The sequence below is a fragment of the Urocampus carinirostris genome, chromosome 19 (assembly GCF_059441175.1).
Source record: "Urocampus carinirostris isolate Australia breed hairy pipefish chromosome 19, RoL_Ucar_1.0, whole genome shotgun sequence".
NCBI lineage: Eukaryota > Metazoa > Chordata > Actinopteri > Syngnathiformes > Syngnathidae > Urocampus > Urocampus carinirostris.
Genome location: NC_142367.1, coordinates 10,295,503 through 10,313,110, shown reverse-complemented (window position 1 = coordinate 10,313,110; position 17,608 = coordinate 10,295,503). Strand labels below are relative to the sequence as shown.

Here is a 17,608-nt window from a genome sequence, read left to right as displayed (position 1 = left end):
AGCCTTGTCTTACATTGATTGTTGTTTGAAACCACGCTCCAATGGTACCATTGATTACTACCGCACTGTCGGCATTGGCATACAGCTGTTCAATGGTCTAAACCAGCTTCTGCCTCATGTTGTACTTCTTCATGGTGGCCCATTAAGCGGCTTGATTACTCTGTCTTCTTGAAATCCACAAACGCAGGATAGAGGTTTCTCTGGTCTTGAAACTTCTAGCATTAGACTCCACAGAATAAAAATCTGTTCTATGGTGCTCCTTCTCTCCCTGAAACTTGCTTGTTCTCCGGCTAGGGTGTTTTCACCCTGTGATTTCAGTCTATTCAGTAGGACCTTTAGAATATCTTAACTCGCATGGCTGATGGTTCTGTAGTTGGAGCATAATTGGAGGTTTCCTTTCTTTGGTCGTATAATCACTACTGATTCTATCCATGCGGATGGCCAGAGTCTTGTTTGCCAGATCTTTATGAAAATTTTTGCCAACATAAAGTATCTATAGTTTGCCTTACCACCATTTTGCATGAGTTCTGACGGGATTTTGTAGATTGGAGACTCTCCCTTCTTCAGCAAGTTAATTGGTGCCTCTATTTCTTCTCATAAAATAAGGAACTCTTCACTTTTTCCTGGGCATAATTTTTTAAGGACCCATGTGTTCCCTGTGTCAGGTGGTTGTAGAGTTTGGAGCAGTATTCCGTCCATCCATTCTTTGTCTTTCTCACTCTGTTTTTCTTGTTCTCTGTCGGTCCGTAAAATATATTGACGTTCACACTTTGTGCAATGGGGTTAATCAAAAGATAAGATCATAAAAAAGGTCTTAAAATTGATTACGGTTTAAAGATTATTTGCTGGAATTTGAGATGAGTTCCTTAAGCATAAGAGTCTGCTTTATTGACCTTTTTCATCCTTTCTTTGACTTGACCCCACAATTACATTTCATTCTGTCAGTGATGAGCATTCAAAGTCGGTGACTTGAAAAATAAAAACGTCAACAAATCACGTTTTCCTCAATTTCTATCGTTTTCTCAATCATTGAACGTCTCACAAAACCAAATGTTTGTACTAAAAATAGCCTGCAAGGGGCGACAAAGGCCATTTGACGAGGATGGCGAGCAGGTAACGTTTACCCAGTGGAATCCCGTATTATTATTATTTTGCTGCAATTTGAAAAGCATATTGCCCAATTTCGTTCAACGATTTGGTAAACACATACATAAAATGCATCAATTATTTTGGTTCAATTTTTATTGACACTTTTAACAGCGATTAAACACATTCACAATTTCATTATATCATTTTCTAACAATATGAGGTTTGAACAATTTTTGTCGACATTTTTAACAGCAATTAAACACATTCACAATTTCATTATATCATATTCTAACAATATGAGGTTTTATCAACACTTTCAACAGCAAACATGAATATTTTGTTTGTTTGTTTGTTTGTACATGATTCAATTGTTTGTTTGTTTGTACATGATTCAAATTGAATCTTTTCTTCCGGCGCCGTCACGAATGGCAGCCACTGGCAGCCACTCCAGCAGCTCCCGTGTTATTTTCGATTGTTCTCGATTGTTCTCAGCTCAGGGATGCTGCTGGAAATGTGAATTTGGAAATGTGAATTTCCCTTCGGGGATGAACAAAGTATCTATCTATCTATCTATCTATCTATCTATCTATCTATCTATCTATCTATCTATCTATCTATCTATCTATCTATCTATCTATCTATCTATCTATCTATCTATCTATCTATCTATCTATCTATCTATCTATCTATCTATCTATCTATCTATCTATCTATCTATCTATCTATCTATCTATCTATCTATCTATCTATCTAATTAAATACATTCACAATTTCATTATATCATATTCTAACAATAAGAGGTTTGAACAGTTTTTATCGACACTTTTAACAGCAGTTAACCAATGTGTAAAGGGCAATACTATTGTGCAGGGGCACAGCTCTGTCTTTTCAAGTGGGATTTCTTCCCACCCTCCCAAGCAGCATCCTCCAGTCCTCTGCCCGGGATGCTCAGATGGGTCCTCTCCTTTCTTGCTTCTACTTTCCACAACCACCCGGATAGCCAGGCCACTGCTGCTGGGACCCCTACAGTGGAGCTCAATGTATTGTACTCTAAAATGTTACTAAATTAATTTTGTAAAACGTAAACCTTAAACACTTCTATTTTAAATTTCTAATTACTGAACAAATTCATTATAGTTTACTCATGGATTTCACATAATAATGAATAATTTAAAAGGTTACCTTAAAATTGGGCTTTACAAAATACACGAAGGGCAGCACGGCAGCGCAGTGGTTAGCACGTGTGCGGCACAGTTCTGAGGTCGTGGGAACCTCCTGCGTGGGTTCAAATTCAGCTTCTGACCTTACTATGCGGAGTTTGTATGTTCTCCCCGTGCTTGCGTGGGTTTCCTCCGGGCCCTCCGATTTCCTCCCACATTCCAAAGACATGCATTTCAGGTGGATTGGCCAGTCTAAATTGTCCCTAGGTGTGAATGAGCGAGTGAGTTGTCTGTCCCGTGTGCCCTGCCCACTGCCCGGAGATGGCTGGGATGGGCTCCAGCCCTCCCGCGACCCTAATAAGGATAAGCGGTACAGCTAATGAGATGACATGAGATGATAATACACAAACTTAAAGCTTTAATGTAAAGCCTTCTGCGACGCAATGTATGCTGGGAAGCACTTACGGGTTTGTCTCCTCCATGGTCGTGTATATATATAAATATATATATATATCCATCCATCCATCCATTCATCCATCCATTATCCTCAGTAGGGTCGCGGGGGTGCTGTAGCCCATCCCAGCTATCTTTGGGCAGTGGGCATGGGACACCCTGAACTCGTTGCTAGCCAGTCGCAGGGCACACAGGGACAGACAACTCACTCGCTCATTCCCATCTAGGGACAATTTGGACCGGCCAATTAACCTGACATGCATGTTTTTGGAATGTGAGAGGAAACTGAAGTGCCCGCAGGAAACCCACGCAAGCACGGGGAGAACATGCAAACCCCACACAGAGGGTTCAATCTCATGACCTCAGAACTGTGCCGCACACGCGCTAACCACTGTGCCGCCGTGCTGCATATATGATGTTAATAGGGTAGGTGGATCCCTTAACCGCTAGGGTCGTAGGGGCACCATTTCCTGAAGTGTGTCGTGGGCAAGTACAGCCTGGTTACAAAAATTACGTTATATCCATAAAGCTAAGTCTCGGACTTGGAGGTGCTGATCTTCATCACGGTTGCTTCACACTTTGCTGCCAACCGCTCCAGTGAGAGCTGAAGATCACGGCTTGAGGAAGCCAGCAGTACCACATCAACTGCGAAAAGCAGAGATGGCATGCTGCGGCTTCGAAACTGGACCCCTTCCCCCACCAAGACCACGCCTAGAAATTCTGTCCATAAAAGTTATGAACAGAATCGGTGACAAAGGGCAGCCCTGGAGGAGTAATACACACACTGGAAACGAATCTGACTTTTTTTCCGGTAGTGCAGACCACACTCTGGCACTGGGCATATAGGATCGCACAGGCCAGATAAGACTGTGCAGCAATGTTCCCTCTAATTTTCCACGGGTCTGAGCATTCACACAAAGTCGGTGAGCAACGCTTGAAACAACAGTGAGCAACAGCAATCCCAAGTGTGGCAACTAAGTCATTATCAAACATGTCCAAAACTTGACATCCAAAACTTGACGTCACGTTACATTTTGCTGAGGTTTTTTTCACTTTTGAATGAATTGACTAATGTAATGCATTGTATTATTGCAAAGGTTGTACGGCCTACAAACGTCACTTGTTTTTACAACAATTCTTTCACAAGATTTCCATTTCTTTTTTTTCCTGGTATCTTTTGTCACTATAGATAGAATCTTTTGTCGCAAAATACTAGTATTTTGGGGGGCTTATTTAGTCGGTTGCACGATACACAACTGTATTTAATCACATTTTTTAGTGGAAGTACAATGTTGGCAACAAGATTGACTAGGTATAATTGGAAATTATTTGAATGCAACACAAACTTTTTCTTCTTTTTCCCTTGCTTTTTCTATTTTTTTTTTTTAATTCCTTTAAAACAATCTCATTGTGTTTATTTTCTCCTAGCTTTTACTTTTTTCTTTTTGTTTTTTCTTTTTCTTTTTTTTAAATTTTTTTCCCTTTGTTACTTTTTTTCTGGCTTTTTTCTGATTTTTTTCCTTCTTTCTTCTCTTCCGTTTGTTTTTTTTTCTCAGCTTTTCACTACTTTTTCATTTTGGTATTTTTTTTTCTTTTTGTTGTATTCCCTCTTCCTTTAAGTCATTTTGTGCATAATTTTACATAATATTTGGTCATATAAGGATGAAAGGAGCAAAAACAACCTGAAGAGCCCTTTAGGACCCGAAAGAGCCAGTTCCCTTTAGTGAGCCGAGCCGAAGAAGCAGGTTCTTGAAAAACTCTACTGACTTTACTCAACTTTGTTCTACTTCGACCTTGACTTCAAAATACCGGATTTATTGTTCATGTCTTTTTTCACAATACTGTTTCAGTTGAGTGAATAAAAAACATGTTGAGAAGAGACACATGATTTTTTAAATATAAATTAGCAGTTTATTTAGACATCGTTGTGATGAATCTTTGTTCTACTCATCAAATCCACGAGATGTAAAAAGGAAAAATACATTTTAACTAAATACACTCCCTCATATCTTTCAGATATAATTTCCCCCTATGTTCCGGTCCGATGCCTTCGCTCTGAAAATGCTGGTCTACTAGTGATCCCAAGAGCCAAGAAGAAATCTGCAGGTTCGAGAGCGTTCTCCATTTGGGCCTCGGTGCTGTGGAATGCTCTTCACCCTGAGATTCGATCTGCAACCTCAGTAGAAATGTTTAATCTAAGTTTAAAACACACTTCTATTCTATAGCTTATGAATGATCTATATTCTACGTTGACAATATCTGTGTATTGTTTGTTTTTGCAACATTTGTTGCAGCCTGGTCATCCTAGTGGGGTCGTCGTCGTCGTCGTTGAGTCACTCAAGGCGCCTAAGGTAATCCATAGTAGCGCCAGACTCGCTCGTCGGAGGCTCCGTAGTTCTCCGAAGTAGAGGGGGCTGCGACTGTCCTGTGCCGCCAGGCCTGACGGGGTGTGACCCAAGCAAACCAAGCAGACGAAGCCTATAAAGTCCTTAGTACGTTCGGACAGGCCGGTGCATGATTTATGGAAACCCCGTGGGCAGGTAGTACAGGTGATTGGGGTGTGGTCGCAGCGAATGGTTCGAAAGCACCACTGGCATTTGGACTGGGGGGCCAGGGTCGCGTGCCCTAAGAAGAATAGAGAGAGGAGAGCAGAAGAGAGAGAAAGAGGGACAGATAGAAAGAGAGAAAGACAGACAGAGTAAAACGCAAAAAGGGGGAAAAGAGAGTGAGAGAGGTGGGGAGAGAGTAGGAAAGAGAATGGATAGAGAAAATTAGGGACAAGAGTGTAAAGGGGAAAGAGAGAAAAGGAGAGACAAAGAAGGAGAGAGGACCAAGAAAGAAAGAGAGAGCGAGTCTGAGTGGATTGAGTAGGATTCGTAAGGCTCCCCCGGGAGAGAGCCCTTCGCAGGACACCACGGGAAGGTTCCTAGTCTTTGTCCTGCTCCTGGTGGGGTGATTACCCCAGGTGCTGTCCCTTCTCAAGGTTTCTTCACTTTCGGTGTAGTCCGTAGTTTGCAATAATCTCTGGTCCATGCAGCCCTTTGAAACTCCTTGTGATAAAGGGCTATACAACTAAACATGACTTGACTTGACTTTAAAAAAAAAACAAAAAAAACGTAGGCGATTAAATGTTGACCGTTATGTTTTTGCTGATTCCTCATTTCTATTCCCCCGATATAAATTCAGAATTTTTCGCTTGTGCAAGTTCTCCCAGGTTTTCATCTCCAAGATGTAGTCGTGATTAGCGTAGAGAACCACGTGGCTTTTGTCGTGCTTCTGGAAATAATAGTTGGAGTAATTAGCATAGTCGCTCGTCATGAAGCCATATATGTCCACCTGGGGGGAAAAAACATCAAATTATTATTGCATTTGTGGAAAAAAAATCCACTTTGTAAACCTAGGGGCCAGCCATTTTGCCTCTCCAACAACTAATCAGGGCTTTGCATTAGGCAACAGATGACAACCAGTGTCAAAATGGCCGCTCCTACTTGAGAAAAATGCATAAAAAACGACAACTCACGATATCGCACGTGTGAAGAGCCAGAAAAACGGCGAAAGCGCCATTAGTGGGTCGGACGATGGCCCAGTGTCTTTTATTCAGGTTGGGAGATTTCAGGAATCTAAAAAAACAAAAGAACAAAATGTGTTTAACTCAAGAAAATTTAATGAAAAATTTTGAATGTAGTCGACCTGTTGCGCACGTAGCGCATAAAATCCTGGTGCAGGACGTAAAAACGGCTCTCATTGTACTGCCCGCTATAGTACGTCCGAGGGCTGGAATGAGAAAATTAAAAAATAAATGAATAAATAAGATATATTTTTCAGTCTTTCTTTAAAATACTCTATAATCAAACAACTGCAAAATAACATCCATAATGACGAGGATTAGGTATAAATCATATCAGCGTTTGTATCAAACCAGGAAGGAAATTAGCTCATTTGATCAGCAATAAATTAGTGAACAGTCAGCAATAAGTATAAGGATTGATATCAACTGTATGAGCTTTGGCGTAGAGCCGTAAGAAAATTAGCCAAGAATATTAGCAACCTTTTACTAAATAATCAACACGTAAAAAGAAAAGCATCAGTATCAGATAATATGACCTTTGGTATAATACAAGTAAGAAGTTAAGCCTATAATACAAGCAATCGACTAACGATCAAGCAACAATAATTATATAAGGATCAGTAACAATGATATAGCTTAGCCATATTACCGGTAAATAAATGAGCGAAAACTATTTGATATAAATTCACAGACCTTAAAATTAAACTTTATTTCCAAGATCTAGTAATAATGACTGTGTTTATATCAAAGGTAAATATTTCTGTCAAATGGTAAACACTGGTATGAATGATATCAGCTGTGGTATCGTATCAGTGAGTGGAATCAGCCAAGAATGAGAGCAATTGATTAAGACACTCTTAAACTTTATTTACAAACTAAATAGTAGAAGCGTTCACATATGAGATAAATACTAGCCAATCTTAAGGGAGTATCAGTTTAGGTATTAACGATATGAGCTTTAGTTTCTCACTTGTAAGGAATTACTCGAGAATAACAGAAATCGCTAACATTATTTCACTTTATTCTCAAGCTCAATAGTAAAGATTTTGGATGGGTCCCTTAACCACTAGTGTGTTAGGGGCACCATTTCCTGTAGTGTGTCGTGGGCAAGCAAGTACATACAGCCTGGTGGCACTCATCCCTCCCCAGGCCAACACACGTTTAAACCCGGTGTCGAACCAGGGACCTTTTGTGTGTTTTAAATCAGAGGTGTATATTGCAGCAATCTTTCAGTGATGTCTCAATACTGGTATCAATGATATCAGCTTTGGTATCTCAGAATTGCTAACATTATTTCACAAATGTGTGTATTAAATCATATTCACAAGCTCAATAGTACATAGGCAGTGTTCGAAACAGAGGTAAAAGATACAGATCTTTTTAGTGTTTAAACAACAATATCAGCTTTGGTATTGGATTAGTAAATACTTTTTTCCTCACCGGCGATTTTTATAGGGCCCAAGCTTGACCCTTTCTCCGCTGAGAAGTCCTTGGAGCCACTGGAAGTCCCTCATACCCTCCGGGATCATAACATATTTGATGCCCTGCACCAGATGAGCTGCATAAGTGACGGAGGGGAGCACCGAGGCCCAGAGAGGTCCCGGGGGTCGGTTTACCTCATCGTGGGGGGCCGACTTGTATCCGTATTTCTTGAACAGGTAAAGAGACGTGGTGATGGAGTGAGCCGTGTGGACGTAGACAGACGTTCGATTTCCCACATCTTCCTCGTAGCCTTGGGTGACCGCGCCGTTCATCCTGGGATTTTCATATTCATAGATATTTTTGATTATATATTTTAGTTTTGACCCTTTGCACGTAACGTCACGCTTCATTCCCCGGAAGTATGAGCATCGTGACGGACGGCAGTTGAATAAGAAGATGAGTTGAAACTAACATCAAAAACTAATACGGAAGAATACAACCGTGACTTTTTACACTAGTGATTTCTTGCTGTGCGGTGAGCTGCGCAAACCGGCATTGTTCTAAGCCCAATTTGGCATTTAAAAAAAAAATATGTTTTTTATTTATATTCTTTCTCCAATGGTGATAGAGAAAATTGAAGGAGGCAGTAAGCATAGGGGTCTCCATTGAAAAACAATTTTGTAAGTCACACACTCCGCCACACATACACACCATCCAGGGAAAACAAAAAAAAACGAAATTAAAGAGAAAAAAAACGGGGACTTAAAATAGAAATAATGATAATAATAACGATAACAATATGGATAGCGTATGTAAACATGGGCAGCACGGCATCGCAGTGGTTAGCGCATGTGCGGCACAGTTCTGAGGTCATGGGATATAACCTTACTGTGTGAAGTTTGCATGTTCTCCCCGTGCTTGCATGTGTTTCCTCCGGTTTCCCCCCACATTCCAAAGACATGCATTTCAGGTGGATTGGCCGGTCCAAATTGTCCCTATGTGTGAATGAGTGAGCGTGTTGTCTGTCCCTGTGTGCCCTGCGATTGGCTGGCAACCAGTTCAGGGTGTCCCCTGTCCACTGCCTTCTTTTTTGGGGACCTCAGGAGCTGTCCCTTAAAGGGGGGGCTCTGTCACGGTCGCCGTGGCGACCAGTCTGCCGCGCCCCCGAACTCAAGCTGTAGCAGATCAGCTGATTGCTGGTCTGCTACTTAAGGCTGGGTTGTGGGTTTGGCGGGCGCTGGCTCATTACACATTCCCCGATCTGCTATGCCTTGTCCTGTTTTAGTTTTTAAAACATTTTCGGTCTATTATGACTTGTCCTGTTTTGGTTTTAAACATTTTCCGTCTGTTATGCCCTGTCCTGTTGAGTTCGTGCCGGAGGAACTCTGTATTGTTCTGTTTTGTCCCGGAGTATTGGGCGACTTTTATTTTGTTAAATAAAACTTATGGATCGTCACGCAATTGAGTTCTCCCTTCCTGCCTCCTGCCTCCGTTCTGGTCCGGTCACCCCTTCCACTCCACCACGCCTCGTGACAGAATGAGCCAGCCACGACAAGAACTCAGCGAACGATCCCAGCGCGACTTGGGGAGAGCTGGAGAACGCAATTTGGCAAGCGCCCACTGAGGTAACCTTCCCTGCCCGTTCGAACCACGGCCCCGCCCGTCGTGGCCATTGCTGTGCCTCGAATGGGGTCCCGGGAAGGATTGACGCCTGCCTGTTCGACTCTCATGCCTGCCTGCCCGACTCCCGTGCCGATTGCCTGCTATTCCTTCTCCCCTGCGTGCCAGTCCGACTCCGACTCCGCTGCCCGTCGGGCCGACTCCGACTCCGCTGCCTGCCGGGTCGACTCCGACTCCGCTGCCTGCCGGGTCGACTCCGACTTGGCTGCCTGCCAGTCCGACTCTGCTGCCTGCCAGTCCGACTCTGCTGCCTGCCAGTCCGACTCTGCTGCCGGCCAGTCCGACTCCGACTCTGCTGCCTGCCAGTCCGACTCCGACTCTGCTGCCTGCCAGTCCGACTCTGCTGCTCCTGTTTTGCCGGTTCTGATTTTGACTCGCCTGTTTGCCGGTTCTGATTTTGACTCGCCTGTTTTGCCGGTTCTGATTTTGACTCGCCTGTTTTGCCGGTTCTGATTTTGACTCGCCTGTTTTGCCGGGTCTTATTCTGTCTGTCCTCCGTGTTTGCCGGTTCTGATTCTGTCTGTCCTCCGTGTTTGCCGGTTCTGATTCCGTCTGTCCTCCGTGTTTGCCGGTTCTGATTCCGTCTGTCCTCCGTGTTTGCCGGTTCTGATTCCGTCTGTCCTCCGTGTTTGCCGGTTCTGATTCCGTCTGTCCTCCGTGTTTGCCGGTTCTGATTCCGTCTGTCCTTCGTGTTTGCCGGTTCTGATTCCGTCTGTCCTCCGTGTTTGCCGGTTCTGATTCCGTCTGTCCTCCGTGTTTGCCGGTTCTGATTCCGTCTGTCCTCCGTGTTTGCCGGTTCTGATTCCGTCTGTCCTCCGTGTTTGCCGGTTCTGATTCCGTCTGTCCTCCGTGTTTGCCGGTTCTGATTCCGTCTGTCCTCTGTGTTTGCCGGTTCTGATTCCGTCTGTCCTCTGTGTTTGCCGGTTCTGATTCCGTCTGTCCTCTGTGTTTGCCGGTTCTGATTCCGTCTGTCCTCGTGTTCGCCGGTCCAGTTTGCCTGCCGGACCCCCCCAACCCTGCCGAGCGTCGAACCATTCCGGGGCGTGAGGTAGTATTTTTATTTATTTTTTTTCCTTTTTTGGGGACCTCAGGAGCTGTCCCTTAAAGGGGGGGCTCTGTCACGGTCGCCGTGGCGACCAGTCTGCCGCGCCCCCGAACTCAAGCTGTAGCAGATCAGCTGATTGCTGGTCTGCTACTTAAGGCTGGGTTGTGGGTTTGGCGGGCGCTGGCTCATTACACATTCCCCGGTCTGTTATGCCTTGTCCTGTTTTAGTTTTAAACATTTTCCGTCTGTTATGCCCTGTCCTGTTGAGTTCGTGCCGGAGGAACTCTGTACTGTTCTGTTTTGACCCGGAGTATTGGGCGACTTTTATTTTGTTAAATAAAACTTAGGGATCGTCACGCAATTGAGTTCTCCCTTCCTGCCTCCGTTCTGGTCCGGTCACCCCTTCCACTCCACCACGCCTCGTGACAATATCTCTATCTCTCTATCTCTATACTGTATATATATATATATATATATATATATATATATATATATTAGCCCGAGTTATATAAAATAAGAAAAATCAAACAAGGGGCAGCTCAGAGTTAGTGATCATCTATGCCAAACTGCAGGGTATCGATGTATGATAGAAAGGGTTGCCGGGTCTCGTGGAAGGCCTGTTGGAAGCTTTTAAGAGAAAGTATGATTTTCTCAAGCTTCAGGTTTTACAGAAGTTCACTAATCCATTTGTTGTGCGTTGGAGGGGATGCATGCATATGCGTCCATTTAAGGAGGATGAGTCTATTGCTACTAGGGTGGATAAGGAAATGACAGTTTGTGGTGGTCTGGATTGACGCATTGGTGACGGGATTCCGAAAATGACAATTAGTGGGTCCGGGTCTATTGCGAACCTGAGGACTTTACTTAATGTTTAAAAAGTTAAAAAGCAAAAGTCATTAAGTCATTATGCGCTAATATGGTTAAACAATACAAAAGCAGCATGCAAATATCCCCAAAAAGGGGTGAATCTGATTCGTGCCCCAGCCTATCTCCGGTCTCACGATAGCCCCCTTCCCTCCCAGTGGCATGTTCATTTAGGCCTCATTCGCAATTTGGTGAACACCTCTGCGAACATGGCCTCGAAATGGCAACAAGAATCTGGAGCGGTAAAAAGAAAAAAATAAGAAGAAACGAGGTGAAGCTCATGCGTCGCTTGCTGGTTGTCAATGTCACAATAAAAAAGCTCATTATTGTACCGTATTTCCACACCCATTTGGCGCACTGTTTTAAAGGGCGCACTCTCCATGGTTCAAATTATTTTTTCATCGGCTCATACGGCGCACTGGCCAATTGGATGCGCCACCCAAATGGCTAACAAAGGCCCTGGCAGAATTTTTTTAAGGTACATTTAATCTATTTCCAAGCAAATTTATATAAATAGGCACAGGTCACGTCAAAGACACTTAATGTAGCTACTAATAAGTTGGAGGGTGCTACTTTACTACTACTACTACTCAGTGTGTCTGACGTCTGCTGTGAATAAATGCATTGGTCTGTTCAAAATAATTATAAATGATTATAAAATAGCTTTTGATTACAGTCGATTTGAAATTTGAGGGCACCCCGGATATAACATTTTATGACAGTTTAGTGCCGTCCGTCATGGTGTCGTCGCATGGTTAGGTCAATGTATTCATTATATATTTATTATGTGTTTTTTTCATTTATTATAAATATTTACATATAAACGTATATCGATATATTAGGAATCATTAATAAAGAAAAATAAATCAAAACATGAAAAATAATTGGGGTTCCTAGGTTCCCAAAATTGAAAAGTTTACTGGTATTTGAAAACATTTTTTTCTAATTTCTGGGTTCTTAAACTTAGAAAATTTCCCTTTAAAAAGCGACTTTCAATGTCTTTGGGAAAAGAATGTCACTGTTCCTGTCTGGTGGCACAATTTTTGTTTGATCTGTATCTGTAATGTGAAGGCGCTGGTTATATCAAAACAAACAATAGTTGATCCCTGATACTAGATAGTCACCGGTTTTCCTCTTTTAAGGCAGGCCACATAAGGATTTATCAGTCCAAAAGTATTGGAACACCTGGCAGTGATATCCTCTGTATAAATAAGTCTTCACGTGTCAATCAATATAAATTATGAACTAGAAATCTAACACATAAGCCAAATCCTGCCTTGGCGATAGATTCCATTGCCATTGTTCACACTAAAAGTGTTTATACTGGTCAGCGTATGTGGCTAAACTGGTTTGCGCTGACAATTGGACGTATCCTGCATTTGAATGTGTGCACAACTCTAGCTTTATTTATCTAAAGCATCCTGAAGCTTATGTCCATAGTCATAGTGACGTTTTGACTCGGATGAGGACGGACTAAAAAAAACAGTGCGTGCAAGTAGAGAAAACAAAACGTAAGGTCGCGAAACACAAGTTGGGTGTACAGTGTGTTTTAAACACGGTATTTGAAAGTTGTTGCATTTGGCTGGCCTCTTTTGTTGAAAACAAACGGTGTGATTTAGACAGAGCGAAAGAGCGAGAGAGAGAGACAAAAAAAAAGAGAGAAAGACAGGTAAAGAGAGGAAGACAGAAAGAGAGAGAGACTGACAGGTCAATTTACAGGGAGTGAGAGAGAAAAAGGACAGAAAGATATACTAAGAAAGGCATATAATGAGAGAGAGAGAGAGAGAGAGAGAGAGAGAGAAAGAGAGAGAGAGAGAGAGAAAAAGGACAGAAAGATATACTAAGAAAGGCATACAATGAGAGCAAGAGAGAGAGAGAGAGAGAGAGAGAGAAAAAGGACAGAAAGATATACTAAGAAAGGCATACAATGAGAGCAAGAGAGAGAGCAAGAGAGAGAAAAAGGACAGAAAGATATACTAAGAAAGGCATACAATGAGAGCAAGAGAGAGAGCAAGAGAGAGAGAGAGAGAGCAAGAGAGAGAGAGAGCAAGAGAGCGAGAGAGCGAGAGAGCGAGAGACAGACAGACAGACAAAGTCTAAGACAGAGAGGGAAACAGAGCCAGAGAGTTTTAATGTTTATTATAATCCCTCTGTAACGATGTAAACATGTGAAATATAACATGGAAAAATATATTTAAAATGATAAAAATTACATAAAAAGCTATATCGAGATTCTAATCGTCAACTACACAAAAAAAGAAAAAGCTTTACCGAAAGACGTAATCGTGCGCGTCGATTTCTTTTCCTTTTTTGGAGCCGTTCAGGATGCCGGCCGTACCCACAACGGCGCAACGGGTGCAACCTTCTCCGCCGGCCTTTGGGGTCACCAAAGGCTCCTTTGGCTCCGGGATTAACTTGACTGAGGACATAACATCTAAAATAAAAATATCATTGACATTATGAATTAATATTAATTATTAACATCATTATTATTATTGTGTCTTATCCCAGCAAGCTGTGAGGTCAAATGTCTCCCCCCAAATTAAATAAGGTCAGAAATCTGATGAATCTTTGGCACAGGTTGGGTCACTCCAGCCACTTTCCCCCCGCCCCCAGGATGTCGCCCTCTATAGTTTCCAAAAGAATTATTTAATTGTTATTGAATCACCCTTTTCCTGCTGGATCAGTAAATTCCAATATCACAGTTTCCCTGAATGCAGCATGAGCTGCTTGATTTTTTGGGGGGGGAAAAAAAAAATCACAGCTTCAATGCAAACCCCAAAATAAATGTCAGTCATTTTGTTGAATCTACCCAAAAACGACAAATGTCCTACCGTTATAAGAGAAGTCCATGAAGCCGAAAGGATTGTTGAAATGCGATAGTCGGTTCCACTCGCTCATGTTGATGTTGTCCTTGTGCAGGAACAAGCGAACTTTGGGGATGAAGGCCTTTCTGAAGCTCTCGTCTTTGGACTTCCTCAATGACCGTTGGCATCTCTACCGAAATAATGTGAATGTCCTGTCAAAATCTGCTATTTTTATTATTAGATGTCCCATTCACTATTGATTTAGGATCAATGATAACATTAATGATTTGTCCTATTTATGCTAGTAAGGTATCGTAGTCATGCAAATGAGTTAGAAAATAGGAGTTATGCTCTATTCATTACATTTCCTTACACTCCAGACATTGTTTTATTGATTTATGACCCAATCGGACTTATTTGTGCTAATGAGCTAAATTAATGGTAAATGACCCTCCTAAGCGCTTTTTACAGTGTGCTTACTTATGTCACAAAACGGACCAGGACGCAGCAAGTGTGAACTCATTTGCGTGTACGATCTGTTACTCAAAATCACAAACTAGGCATTTACTCAGAACAAACGGGCATGAACAGGTTCTTCCTCAAGTTAAGCAATGGTCTGGCAACGAGCAGGCCCAAAAGGAGCGCTTAAGTATCCCACACGCAATCAAGTCAATTTGTCTCAGCCGGTGTCAAGGGGCGGGACCAGCTGGGTGCCATGATGACCGTGAAGGACATGACAACTTACTTATTCACACAGACACTCCCACACCGCGAGTGGCGTCAGCCATACAAGGCACCTACCTGCTTATCAGGGGCATTATCGGCTCAGTTTCTTGCTCAAAGACAATTCGACATTTAACTCGCAGGGGCCGGGAATCGCAGGACGAGCGCTCTACCTCTTGAGTTACTGCCTGTCATATTCAAGCAAATTAGTTGGAAAATATGAGTTGTGACCGTATTTACTGCATTTACTGAATTTTCTTGTATTCCCTAGCATTCTTCTCATTGACGTTGTCATGATTACTGATGTGACTCACCTATGCCCACTCATTTGCCGCCAACTGCCGTGGGCTCTGGTTGGCTCCCTGTCAGTATTTGAACCCAGTCCTGTCTGTCCCCTGTTGTCAGTCCATCTGCAAACCTCAGTGAATACTAGGCAAGCCTTTTTTGACCCTGACTCCGACATGTCCCGTATTTGCTCATGTCTGTCTCCGACTACGACCTGTTTTGATCCTGACCACGTCTGCTCTCCCGTCCCGACTTACGACCTCTTTTTGTCCCCGACTACGTCTACTCTAGCGTTCTGGCTTACGACTCGTTTCCGACCCCGACCACGCCTTGCTCTCCCAGTCCCGGCTACCGACCCGATTTTCCGTCCCTGACACCGCCGTTGCTCGCTACGGAAGATCGACTTCTGTGTTCCGATCACAATTCGAGTACAAGAGCGACTTGCTTTGCGCATCCAGCGAACACCGGATTGTGGGCGCAGCCCTTCCTCTTTCCTTAAATGAAACTTGTGAGAAACATAACGCAATTGGGTCCTGTTTCCGTTCCTGTCCAGACAGACGTATGACCATACCTGTCAGAAATTTGGTAACGAGCTGTCATATTCATGTAAATACGTTGGTAAAGATGAGTTGTGACTGTATTTTATAAATCCGTTAGATATTAATGAAAGGAATGTAAGGAATGCAATATATACAGTCGTTAATCATATTTTATATATACTTTGCATAAATGTGACTGAAAGAGTCAACAAAATAGTCATAAATGAATTAATGGAAAGACATGAATGCAATGAATATGGTTCTCATTTATTCTTTCTAGCTTATGTGCATTAATATGACTGGTAAAATGATACTAATGCAATAAACACTGTAATTACTCATATTCTAAAGCTTGTTTGCTTAAGTATGACCTGTAGGGCCATATATCAGCCAGGAAGTAATTACAAGTATTTCAAGGATGTAAGGAATGTGATGAATATGGGCTTTACTCATATTTTAAAGCTCATTTGCAAACTTATGACTGTTAGGGTCAAAAAGCAGCCATAAATGGGTCATGAAATGAAATGAAACAATAAAGACTGTTGTTTTTTTTGGGCCGATCGGCAGATACTTACAGTCTCGACAGGTGCGGCATCCTGGTTATAAACGTCGTCGAAATCCCACACTGGGAGTTTAGAATAGTTTTTCCTCCAGAGGATAGGAATGGGGGTCTCAGAAGGGAGGGGTATGGATACATTCCCGATATGATTCCGAAGCTCGGTGACAGGCTTGGAGGTCACTTTTCCGGTATTCCATAAACCTTTTGTGGTTGTTTCCAATTGATCCCATTTGGAGACCAGAATGCCAAAGTTTTGAGAGAAAGTGCTCCAGCTGCAGTGAAGAAGAAATGTGAGGAAAATTAAAAATAAAGGATGGATTCAGTCCAAAAACATCACACTTACTTGATCGTCGGGGAACTTTCCGGATAGAGAACGAAAACTACAACTCCCACAGAGATGAAAATAAGCCAAGTAAAAATCTTGGAGATGTGCAAGGCCATTTCGTACCTTGCTGGCTCCAAAAAGGGTTCTTCTGGTGTTTCCGAGCAGGTGGAACCTTGTAGAGGCCACACTTGGGCAGGGCCTATTTTCTGTATTTGTTCCCACTCACACACACACACAACATGAACACACACTTGACGTCTTGTCACACAAAGAACATAACTACTACATTTTCCTTGACTGAATTCACAATATTGAGGTTGAAACAACCGCACTCCCTTCCCTCGAAAAAAAACCAATACAAAACAAAGTGAATTAAAGTAATGGGTAGGCAGTTACTTTCCAAAGGGTTTAAAAAAGACTTTTGAAAGATGTTAACAATCAGGGGATATTTTAGCCGCCTTGCGCAACTTTCCAACGTCATCAAATAAGTAGTGAGAAAAACGGGTTTTTATGTCATTGTTCATTATTTGTATAGTTGAAAAGGGGACAACTGCATTTTGATAAAGGTCAAACAACAGTTTACTATAATGATACATTTATCATAGAATGTATGACGTTATTCTTCTAATATCCGTTTGATAACTTTACACTAAAGTCTTTTTTTCTTTTTTTCCAAAGAGTGAGTAACAGTGACCTCTTCTGTCAAAAAGCGAGAGTGCAGTGGATTTTAAAAATTACAATGGTTGGTTGGATCCCTTAACCACGTGGGTCGTAGGGGCACCATTTCCTGTGGTGTGTCTTAGGCAAATACAGTCTGGTGGCCCATTAATAAAGTGGTTTTGTTTGAGTCAAATAAAAACAGATACAAAAGTAGAATAAGAAAAGAATACAAATCTGCTTCCCCACCGAAACTCGCTAAAAAAAGGAGGGAGCGAGGCGACCTACCGTATTTTCCTCAGAATTTATGTAATGTTGTTTGACTGGTAAGCAGACTATGGCTCGCGGGCCACATGCAGCCCATGAGGGTTTTTAATCCAGCCCGCCGAAACAACAGTTTTAAAAAAAGAAAAAAGAAATTTAAAAACATTA

General features: G+C 42.4%; 1 protein-coding gene across 2 annotated transcripts; it reads right to left on the bottom strand.

Annotated features, from left to right (window-relative positions):
* Positions 1-4,632: 4,632 nt before the first annotated feature.
* st6galnac1.1 (ST6 (alpha-N-acetyl-neuraminyl-2,3-beta-galactosyl-1,3)-N-acetylgalactosaminide alpha-2,6-sialyltransferase 1, tandem duplicate 1) lies at positions 4,633-16,675 on the bottom strand. Of its 2 annotated transcripts, XM_088323501.1 has the most exons (9): positions 16,538-16,675; positions 16,211-16,466; positions 14,116-14,278; positions 13,553-13,715; positions 7,887-8,025; positions 7,711-7,814; positions 6,393-6,476; positions 6,223-6,322; positions 4,633-6,038 (listed from the first exon to the last, which is right to left on the bottom strand). In XM_088323501.1, the coding sequence occupies exons 1-9, from the start codon at positions 16,633-16,635 to the stop codon at positions 5,841-5,843; spliced, it is 1,305 nt and encodes a 434-aa protein (XP_088179627.1). In that variant the 5' UTR covers positions 16,636-16,675; the 3' UTR covers positions 4,633-5,840. The 2 variants fall into 2 exon arrangements, with proteins under 2 accessions (XP_088179627.1, XP_088179628.1); XM_088323502.1 differs by lacking the exons at positions 7,711-7,814; positions 7,887-8,025.
* Between the last annotated feature and the right edge of the window lie 933 nt (positions 16,676-17,608).

What these genes read in the sequence shown, in the direction of transcription:
- st6galnac1.1 (XM_088323501.1), bottom strand. Translation starts at nt 16,635, where the DNA reads ATGGCCTTGCACATCTCCAAGATTTTTACTTGGCTTATTTTCATCTCT. An exon ending in ATGCCGCACCTGTCGAGACT is followed by an intron (nt 14,279 to 16,210) that starts GTAAGTATCTGC and finishes TTATTTCGGTAG; the next exon opens with AGATGCCAACGGTCATTGAG. An exon ending in AGTCGGCCCCCCACGATGAG is followed by an intron (nt 7,815 to 7,886) that starts GTAAACCGACCC and finishes CATCTGGTGCAG; the next exon opens with GGCATCAAATATGTTATGAT.